The 10,157-nt window shown below is 49.0% G+C and overlaps 1 protein-coding gene across 1 annotated transcript; it reads right to left on the bottom strand.

Annotated features, from left to right (window-relative positions):
* Positions 1-960: 960 nt before the first annotated feature.
* Positions 961-9,610, bottom strand: LOC141987994 (uncharacterized). Its single transcript, XM_074953817.1, has 4 exons — positions 9,499-9,610; positions 7,351-7,403; positions 3,644-4,611; positions 961-1,015 (listed from the first exon to the last, which is right to left on the bottom strand). Exons 3-4 carry the CDS (start codon positions 4,561-4,563, stop codon positions 961-963), a joined length of 975 nt encoding a protein of 324 aa, XP_074809918.1. The 5' UTR covers positions 4,564-4,611; positions 7,351-7,403; positions 9,499-9,610.
* Between the last annotated feature and the right edge of the window lie 547 nt (positions 9,611-10,157).

Genomic DNA, 10,157 nt, shown 5'->3' with positions numbered 1-10,157 from the left:
AAAGAAATAAATACATCTGGGAATTTAGGCTTTTCTAGATTTTTTTAAAAAAAAGCACAAGGATTAAGCATCAGAAATAGCCTTTTGAGGTCCAGCTTAAAGGTTACAAGCAAAACAAAAGCACCTGGGGTTAGCACAGAGGAATCCACAAGCCATAAAGAAATAAAAAGGATAAACCTGATCGCATCTTCCTAGACATTTCCTAATCTACTTACATATTTGGGGTTTTAGATGACTAGTTTCTAGGTATGATACTGATGATTTTTCGTACCTGGCCCAAGCTTCTCACAGCATAACTGCTCCCTGTTTGCCTCTCTCTGAGAACAACAACAGAGACAGAAAAAGGGGAGTCTTTTTCAATTTTAAAAAGTTCTAGCCTTCCCATTGGCTCTTTTGGCCAGGTGCCCACTCACTTCCTTTTACCTATGTATCGCAGTGAGACTTTTTAACCCTTTACAGGTAGAGCAATTAGAGAACAGCTACTAAGAGGGATTTTATAGCTACTGGCTGGCTGGGTATTTATAAAAGGGAGCTCCCCCCCACCTTCATTTATCACAACATGAATAGGGATTTGGGGGTGTTTCATACCCATCATGTCTACATCTGCCAAGAGTCACCTGGGCTTCCATGGTCCATGACAGCCCCACCATGCCAGGGCTTCTAAACTCCAAGGCAGGGAGCCTAGGAGTCCTGAAAACCCTGGCTTGAGCCAAGAGCCTGGAAACTGTGCAGGCTCTCAGGGGTTCCAAGTTCCCTGCTAGCTCCCTAGATATAGGTCTCCCATGGTTCCTTGCTGTGCTTGAGGGATCCTGAAAGCCCTGGGGTGGGCTTCTATATGGCCAGGACTTCAGGGCGTCCAGGCCAGCTCTACTCAGACAGCAAATCTGTGGGAGAGCCAGAACTCAAACTCCAAGTCTCCCAAGTCCTAGCCTGGTGCCCTAACCACTGACACATCTGTGCTTAAGTGTTTTGCTGAATCAAGGACAGTTGCTCAGCACTCTGCCGGATCAAGCTCCTACCAAACAAACATGTACACCATCACATGCACAGACAAGGGAAAGTGCTGCAAACTGTCGTCACCGCCTTGTTAGCAGTGTTAACTGTTTTTTAAAGAAGAAGATTTAACTCCACTTCACTTCCTTTGCTTTCATTTCACACAGCATACTCTGTAAAGTCATCAGCCATAAGAGGGGTTAAGGGGCTACCTTAAGGTACTGAAATCTATAGAGAAATCCTATACATCTGAAGGCAGCCTCCTTACACTACTCTCCTGTCCTGTATCCCCTCTGGCAGTGGGGTTTCCTGAGGATCTCTGCTGCTATATCTCATTTAGACTACAACACAAGCACAATGTTGATACCAACATCTGCTGAGTGCCTGTCCAGTGATTTGAAGCCCTTGCCTGATTGGCACCTGGAATAGGCCTGAAAATGTGAGGATAATTAAACATTTATGGTTGATGTTTTGGCCTATGGAAGCCTGACAATAATGCCTTTGTGGGACATCTTTCTAAATGTATGTTGTGAAGTTAGGCAGGCCTATTCAGCAAAGGTGCAGCCTCAGAGTAGCACTTACACTAGGAATCAAGCTGTACTACAAGGGATTAAGATTTTCTTAACTCTGTACCTATGGCTTATATGTTACCTCATTTCTTTACTCCTTTTCCTTTTTACATGGGGTCAGAAGTGCCCGTGATTCTTCTCCACTCCTTCTGGTCCATGGCAGAGGGTAATAGGTCTTGAAGTACCCCACTGTAAAGACATCAGCCATAAAACAGACAGAAGGGAGGGCAGAAGAATGATCACATTTGAACAGCTGGAGCTCTTTATTAAGTTAGTTAGCTTAGTTTTGCAGTGATGCTGGATAGCATTCCAAGCAAAGGCCCCTCTTTCCACAATGACAGGAAAAAGAAATAGTGGTGTTGTTTTTTATTTTAATGTGTGGATGCAGTTCCACTTAGCTCACTTAGCTGATCTTGCCATGGACTTCTGCAGGATGAGGATAATGTAGCTTGGGATGATTGCAGCCATACCGGAGAACAATGCCCTCTTTCTGAATATGCCAGCGTTATATATGGTAACATAATACAGAATACTGTAGTGATGCATGATGGTAGCTTGATGTAGGTCTGCATTTGACCGCCATTCTTCTCAGGCTTTCTGCCAAAATATCAGCATGTTTTGCTTTCCCAGTCTGGGCCATACTCAAGAGGGACCATTTGTTTGCTGCTTATAAATGGGTTAATGAAGGATTTGAACTTAATGTAATTAACTATTGATCTTTTCAATGAAATGTTGTCGATGGAATGAAAACAGAATAGGACATTCTCAGAAAATTATTCAATGGTCTTTGAATACATTTCAATGAATAAGTCCTCAGTGAATACTTATGGTAATGACAGATATTGATGTAGATAATTCCCTCCAGGGGAAGAAAGAAAACCCACACTCACATGAGCTGGAGGTGTTCCACACAAGTGCAACAAGGAAAGATCCCGAGGCATTACGCATCCTGGGTTATAGCTTGCAGAAACATGGAGAGGTGGGTTTCCAACTACAAGAACGTCCCAAGATTTGGGGAGAGAGCTTGTGGATGTTGAGACATAGTGCAGAGTCCTTGGGAGCATGGAACACAAGTATGTCATTGTCAGTACATGTGGCGGTTCAATGATGAGACAGAACACAGGTTTATCCAAGCAAGCAAGCTGGTTAGCTGAAAAGGGCTGCTGCCTGTCAGCTTTCCACCTTCCCTTTTATTATATTTCTCCCCCCTGCGCATTACCTACTTCCACCGCAAAAAGACACAACAAAGGAATACATGACTTTGATTAATACTCTTATTTTCCAGCCTCTATCTACTACAATCCTAATTCTCAGGCCTTGAGGCCAGGCCAAGGAAGCTTCCCACGATTACTGTCCTTTAATTAACTTCCCAGGGTTCATATCTGGTCCTCGTCCTTGGATGGAGCAATGTGTTGCTCCTACACAACGGTCAGGGTGTGCCCTGAGTGTTTCCAGGTGGATGGACTAAACATGAACCCTTCATTCCCCCGATTATTGTTTAATTATACTCGGCCATCTCATGGTAGCCGTCAATTTGCTTTTGCAAGCAATTTAACTCCCAGACTGACAAGGACATAACTCGGGGAGCTTGCCAGGGCGAATCTCTACAAAGCCTTAGCAAAGAGGGAATACATTGTACGCAGCAGCAACAAAAAATAAGCCCAGTGATCACAAACACAGCATAACCGAAAAGTTGTCGCAGCCATCCTAGAGATGGCAGCCAACCTGTAAGCCAATTCCAAAAGCCCTCAAACCCCACATCTTGACGTATGTGTGCCGTAAGATTGGCCAACTCGGCCAGTCTAGATTCTATGGAACGACTATTATCAGTTAAATTAAAACAACACATATGCCGAAACGTGGAACAGCCTAGGTGATGTTTTAAGAGCAGAAAATCAATGGCTGCTCTGTTATCCAAGATTGCATCCCTTAATTCATGTTGCTCTGCATTAAGTAGGGCAATTGCCTTGGATGTTGTATTAATTGCCTTCGCTGCAAAGCACGCCAGGGCATTTAAGGTTCTGGCTGTATAAGTGGCAAGTCCGGGGACCCCAACAATGGAGGCCGCTAAAGCAGTATACTCAGCGCGACTAAAAAGCTCAACATCTGCAACACAATTATCTGAAAGGGGTACACTTCTTTTACTGTGCCTTTGGCTGGCAAAAGGCAATATAAGCGTCATTCTACTAAGACAGCAAAGGGTGCCATCACTTAAATTTGCAGGAATATAACTAAAGGTGCGTGAGCCACAGGTAAAAAACCACCCTGATGGTAGGATGATATGGCCATAATTGTATGAAACATTCACAGCGCGGGAACAATTTAAGAGGGGTTGAGGAGTTTGCCGACAGCCCAAGGGCACCTTTGTACTAGTGCAGTTAACCACACGCGCACAGGTGACATTGTTGGCCCCGGCCGGGTACGGTGTGTGGAGGGATATAGCCGTGTGAGGCAAGGTATAGTTGGCCGGGCCCCAATTAGCCATGCCAGAGTACTGGGAAGAGAGATTCGCGTAAGCAGCGAGCATTGTCTCATTCCCTATTTCCTCAGGGTGATGACATACTGGTATAAGGCATGTACCTAACAATTCTCCGGCTGCTACAGAATCAGACAAACAAAAGTGGGTAACATTTGCTATTGAAGCCAATCTATCCCATATGTTATATGTCATTCGGGCCCGTAACGGGGGAAGCGCTCCCGAGCCAACCCCTACAGGAAATAGCAGGCACAAAAGGCATACAATCAGCACAGAATTAGCAGTGATTTGGGTGAGAATCGCCACAAACAAAGTCTCAGGAGTCTCTGGCTGTTGATTTGCTGCCAGTCTTCGTTGAGCCGCCGCGACCAATGCTTTTACTGCTCCCCATGTCACGGGCTGGCTTGGGACGCTACGCCTCTTCCGTTTCCGTCCCGCCGTTGTCGACCCGGGAGGCACCACGTTCTCCTCCAAGGTCAGCTGAAACTCCGGTATGGGGTTCGACAGCCCCTGGCGCCATGCCATGCTGTTTCAGTGCCGGTCGCACACACCGGGCTGGAACCCACAACGGTCCTGCAGGGAGAGACACAGCAGCATATCCCCGACCCCAAGTGATTAGAGGTACTGGGCCCAGCCACTGCGGATCGGGCAGCTGACGGTAAAAGACACGCGGTCTTTCCAGTACCTCAGATTTGTGAAAATGGCGATCCGCGGGGGTCTGCTGATCTGCGTTCAGCGTTAAATTATTTAAAGTAAACAAAAGGATATGCATTTGTTGTTGAATGTCTCCTAAGGTTCGGAGACGCAGCTCCCCTTGTTTTAATTGTTTATCAAGCAAGGTTTTGAGCGTGCGATTGGCACGTTCAACAATGGCTTGGCCCGTGGAATTATAAGGGATCCCGTGTTTAAGACGGACGTTCCATTGGGCGCAAAAAGTGGAGAGGGCTGTGGAGCAGTAAGCTGGGGCATTATCCGTTTTAATTTGGCTTGGGCGACCCATAACAGAAAAACAGGCTAGCAAATGGTGAATAACTTTAGCAGTGGCTTCCCCACGCTGTGGGGTTGCCCACAGAAATCCCGAATAAGTATCAACAGAAACATGTAAAAAGGAATAGGGGCGGAACTGTGGCACATGAGTGACATCCATTTGCCATAGCTGATTTGCTGCGGTACCTCTGGGGTTAACGGCATAAGAAAAAGTAGGAGCAGCAGCGGCACAGTGGGGGCAGGAACGAGCAATGGAACGTGCATGATCAGCAGGAATGTGAAACTGCCGGGCCAAAACAGAGGCAGACTGATGGAAAAAGGCATGGCTTTCAATGGGGTCAGAAAAGAGGGAATTTACCTGACCACGTAACGCGCGATCAGCGCGTGCATTGCCCTCAGTGAGTGACCCAGGCAGAGGGGTATGACTGCGAATGTGAGCAACAAAATAAGGGAAATTACGAGTGGAAATAAGATATTGCAAAGACAAAAATAGGCGAAGGAGGTCCGCATCGACCTGAGGGGTAATGAGGGCAAGGGGTAAATGATCAATCACTTGATAAACATAATGGGTGTCCACAATTAAATTAAAGGGACAATCAGCGAAAAGCTGAAAGGCTAAAATAACAGCAGCCAGTTCTGAACGCTGCGCGGAACGCTGAGGCAGTGTAAAACGAGAACGCCAATGAGGGGGGTCACCTGATTGATAGGTGACGACACCTCGATGTGGAGAGCCATCAGTAAAAAGAGTAACAGCAGAAACAATGGGTTGAGAGCGGCTAAGACGATGAACAATTAGAGGCACCTTTTGGGTAATTACCAACCGAGGATCTTTTGGGGGATTATAAGAAATTTCTCCCACATAATCACAAAGAGCAACCTGCCAAGCCAAAGAGGTGTGGCACAAGGAATCAAATTCACTACGGGACAAGGGGAACACAATATCAACTAAATCAGTGCCAGTAAGTTGCACTGCACGGTGGCGGGCTTTACGAACAAGATCAGACAGGGCATCTAGATATGGGTAAATATTCCGAGGAGGAGTGGAGGAGAGGTACAGCCACTCTATGATAGAGACGGCTGTATTCGTACGGGGTACAAACAGAGCCGCAGTGGGCGTATGAGGGGTGGCAAGAAGAATCAGCCGTAGGGGATGGACCTCAGGGGGTCTGTCCACAAACTGCTGACTTAATGCTGCATTAATTTGTCGAATGCAGGCAATGTGCTCTTTAGTGATGGCAATAACTGCACCCGGTGCTCGGGCTCCACGTAGGAGCTCGAACAACGGCTGCAGCATTGAGGTGGGGAGACGAAAATAGGGCCGAATCCAATTTAAATGACCCAAAATTTGTTGTAATTTAACAAGGGTTAGGGGTTGAGGTAGAGTTAGTGCCGGACGAACCGGAGCAGCATAGGTTTGTAAAACCTTATGGCCGAGGTAGTGGTAGGGATAAGAGCGTTGGATTTTTTCTGGTGCCACCAACAGGCCATTTTGGCCGAGGATTTGAGACAAAGATTCAATCTGTTGTTCCGTGACCTGGGGACCACTAAGCAAAATGTCATCCATATAATGGTAGACCTTTAGCGTAGGGTACCGGGCACGAAAAGGGGTGAGGGCCCGATCCACAAAAAGCTGACACAAGGTTGGACTATTTTGCATTCCCTGGGGTAAGACCTTCCACTGATACCTTTGAGAGGGTTGCTGATTATTATATTGTGGCACCGTGAACGCGAATTTTTCGCGATCTTGTGGGCAAAGGGGGATGGTGAAAAAACAATCTTTTAAATCTAACACACAGAGCTGATCGGTTTGAGGAATTAAATTTGGATTTGGTAATCCATATTGCAAGGGGCCCATAGGTTGGATGCATTTATTTATTTCCCTTAAGTCATGCAACAGCCGCCATGCACCAGATTTTTTCTTAATAACGAACACCGGGGTGTTCCAGGGACTAGTAGAGCTTTCCAAGCGCTGTGCCAGCAAATGCTGCTGCACAAGCGATTGAAGCGCTTTTAGCTTTTCTAGAGGGAGGGGCCACTGGTCAATCCAGACGGGCTCTAAGGATTGCCATACCAAGGGCAATGCGGAGGGCAATGTGGGTGAGGGAGGATTTTGAGCCATTAGATATTAATATCGAGGGTGGTGTCCAGCTTTGTAAGTAAATCACGGCCCCAAATATTGAGGTGGACAGGGAGCACAAAAGGGCGGATAGTAGCAAGGGTACGGCCTCCCGGTTTAGAGACTGTGACCCAAGACAAACTCTGTCGCCCGGGTTTACTACCCCCGATCCCCCACAACTCTTTAGAAGGAACCGTAGGCCAACTAACCGGCCACTCTGGATCACGAATCACCGTAACGTCAGCTCCAGTGTCCACCAGCCCTGTGAAAGGAACATCATTTAAGAGAAGTGTTAACTGAGGTTTCGAGGGGCGGACTGACATTGTCAGAGCAACAAGTGGAGAGGACGTGCTGTGAGACGGCGAGTGAGACAACGTTGATCCAAAGCCGCCTCCGCCCCGAGTTCGATCCTCGGCAGCTGGCACCTGATAGGGGACTAAAATCAATTGTGCAATTGATCGTCCACACGGGAGTGACTGTGGAAGATGAGTCCACACCTGAACCTTAATAATGCCGGTGTAATCGGCATCAATGACCCCGGGGAGGACAAAAAAGCCCTGTTTCCCAGCATGAGAGCGAGGGAGAACGAGACCCACAAAGCCGGCAGGGAGACGTCCCGTCACCTGGGTAGGTATGGCGCAGACCTCCCCTGGCAGCCGAAAATCAGTGTCCTCCTGCATGATCAAATCAAGCCCTGCACTTCCAGCAGTCGCCGCCCTCATAGAGTCTATGGATTTTAAGGCAGAGGAACGGTTGTCTGAGTGGGAAACACCCCCGTTTGGCCCTGGGTTCGGGGGGGACCCGCCGCGCGGTTTCCCGGCCCGCTACGACACTGATTAGCCCAGTGATAGCCCTTTTGACACTTGGGGCACTTTTTGGAGGGTCGGGCGGGTGCCTTTGATGAGCGGCACTCCCGCTGGAAGTGACCCTCCTTGCCACAGCGGTAACAACGCTTCCCCTCTTTTCCGGTTCTTTTTAGGGCGGCAGCCAGAACTCCAGCTTTATGGGCTTGTGTGCCGATGTTTTGGCACGCCCGTAGCATGTCTGAGAGCTCTAAAATGCCAGAGGCTTGCGCCGTCTGGAGAGCGCGGCGGCAATCCTCATTTGCATTTTCAACTGCCATTTTTAACAGGATTTCCTGAGCTGCCGCAGCGTTATCCACCTGTCGGAGGATAGCCTCCTGCAATCTGTTGGTAAAATCCAGAAAGGACTCTGATGCACCCTGACGGATACTAACAAAGCTTTTAGTAGGCTTGCCTGAATCCGGGACCTTCCGGAAAGCATGCTGGGCGCAGGTGGAAATAAGGGGGAAGAGGGCCTGAGGGAGTTGAGTTTGCATCTCAACGGTAGCAAACGGTCCCTCCCCTGCCAAGTGCTCAAAAATAATACCTTCCGCTCTATGAATCTGGGCCTGGCGTTCCGCCTCCTGCCGATACTCACTAATCCAAATAACATATTGACTGGGTGACAGCATCATGCGCAACAGCGCCTTCCAATCTTCAGGGATCAGGGAGTATCCACTACCTAGCCCTTCAATGAGACCACGCACAAACGTGCTAGTCAGACCGAACTCGCGAATTGCTTTCTTTACCTCTCTAATCACCGAGTAAGGCAAACTGACCCAGGTTCCAACCGGGTTGCCCTGGCCATCGTTCTGCCAGGTCACCGGACAAACCGAGACCAGCTCAGCCAGCTCCTCTGCTGTAAGATCTGAGCGAGCCTTCGCTGCGTGCACCATTTGTTGCACCAGCGAAAGCCTCTGAGCAGATGCAGACGACCCCCTGGGGGGCCCCGAAGCATGGGGTTTCAGGGGGGGATGGTAATCACAGACCGGCTCTGGCGGGGAAGGTAAGGGAGGCGGTGGTAATAAAGGCACTGGGGGCGAAGCAGGGAGAGGGATGGCTGCAGGAGCCGACGGCGGTGGCGAAATCGGCAGCCCCTCTGTTGGTGCGGGAGAGGGTTCTTCCGAAGCGACACACTGTGTTGCATCGGTAGGAGGGGGGGTGGCTGCAGGAGCCGACGGGCGTGGCGAGATCACCAGCCTCGTGAGGGAGGGCCTGTCCGAGGCAACACGCTGTATCGCATCGCGGCAGAGGTGCCAGGCATGTAAAGCCTGCACGGGCGCCCGAGGCTCTTCATGCAATGTCTGGCCCAACCGCTCCCAGTCCGCTAGCTTAAGGGTTCCGGCTTCAGGGTACCACGGGCACTGGGCACTCACCTCCTGTAGCAGGAGAGTGAGTTCTCGAGCGGGGCAGTCATGCTGAGCCTTACGCAGCAGATACTGTAGCTCATTGCGGTGTTGCACTTGCAAAGCAGAGAGGGAGCTTCCCATACTTACCACAACGAAAAATACTCACCGGGATCCGCGAAGCGGATGAGTGACGCGTCTGAAACCCTTGCCGGGCGAGGTGAGTGCTGAGGGCCCCACGTTTGGGCGCCAGTTGTGGCGGTTCAATGATGAGACAGAACACAGGTTTATCCAAGCAAGCAAGCTGGTTAGCTGAAAAGGGCTGCTGCCTGTCAGCTTTCCACCTTCCCTTTTATTATATTTCTCCCCCCTGCGCATTACCTACTTCCACCGCAAAAAGACACAACAAAGGAATACATGACTTTGATTAATATTCTTATTTTCCAGCCTCTATCTACTACAATCCTAATTCTCAGGCCTTGAGGCCAGGCCAAGGAAGCTTCCCACGATTACTGTCCTTTAATTAACTTCCCAGGGTTCATATCTGGTCCTCGTCCTTGGATGGAGCAATGTGTTGCTCCTACACAACGGTCAGGGTGTGCCCTGACTGTTTCCAGGTGGATGGACTAAACATGAACCCTTCAAGTACATAGAAGGGGAAAGAAAAGAAACAAGCCACCAGTATATATGTGCATATAAGAAGTTGAGCCACCCCAGTCAATACATCAGGAGTTTGGTCAATCCCTTAGCCCCAGAATTCCATCTCACCACAAACCTCACCCCCTAAACCCCCACCCACAGGTCAAGTTATTCTCAGTGGGAATCAAG

The sequence above is a fragment of the Natator depressus genome, chromosome 5, assembly GCF_965152275.1.
Source record: "Natator depressus isolate rNatDep1 chromosome 5, rNatDep2.hap1, whole genome shotgun sequence".
Classification (NCBI taxonomy): Eukaryota; Metazoa; Chordata; order Testudines; family Cheloniidae; genus Natator; species Natator depressus.
This window is presented reverse-complemented; position numbering and strand designations above follow the sequence as displayed.

Bases quoted from the DNA above. Each gene is read 5' to 3' on its own strand.
- LOC141987994 (XM_074953817.1), bottom strand. From the start codon at position 4,563: ATGGCATGGCGCCAGGGGCTGTCGAACCCCATACCGGAGTTTCAGCTG. The intron at 1,016-3,643 runs GTATACTGCTTT...TTTGTTTGGTAG, and splicing joins GAGCTTTTTAGTCGCGCTGA to GAGCTTGATCCGGCAGAGTG.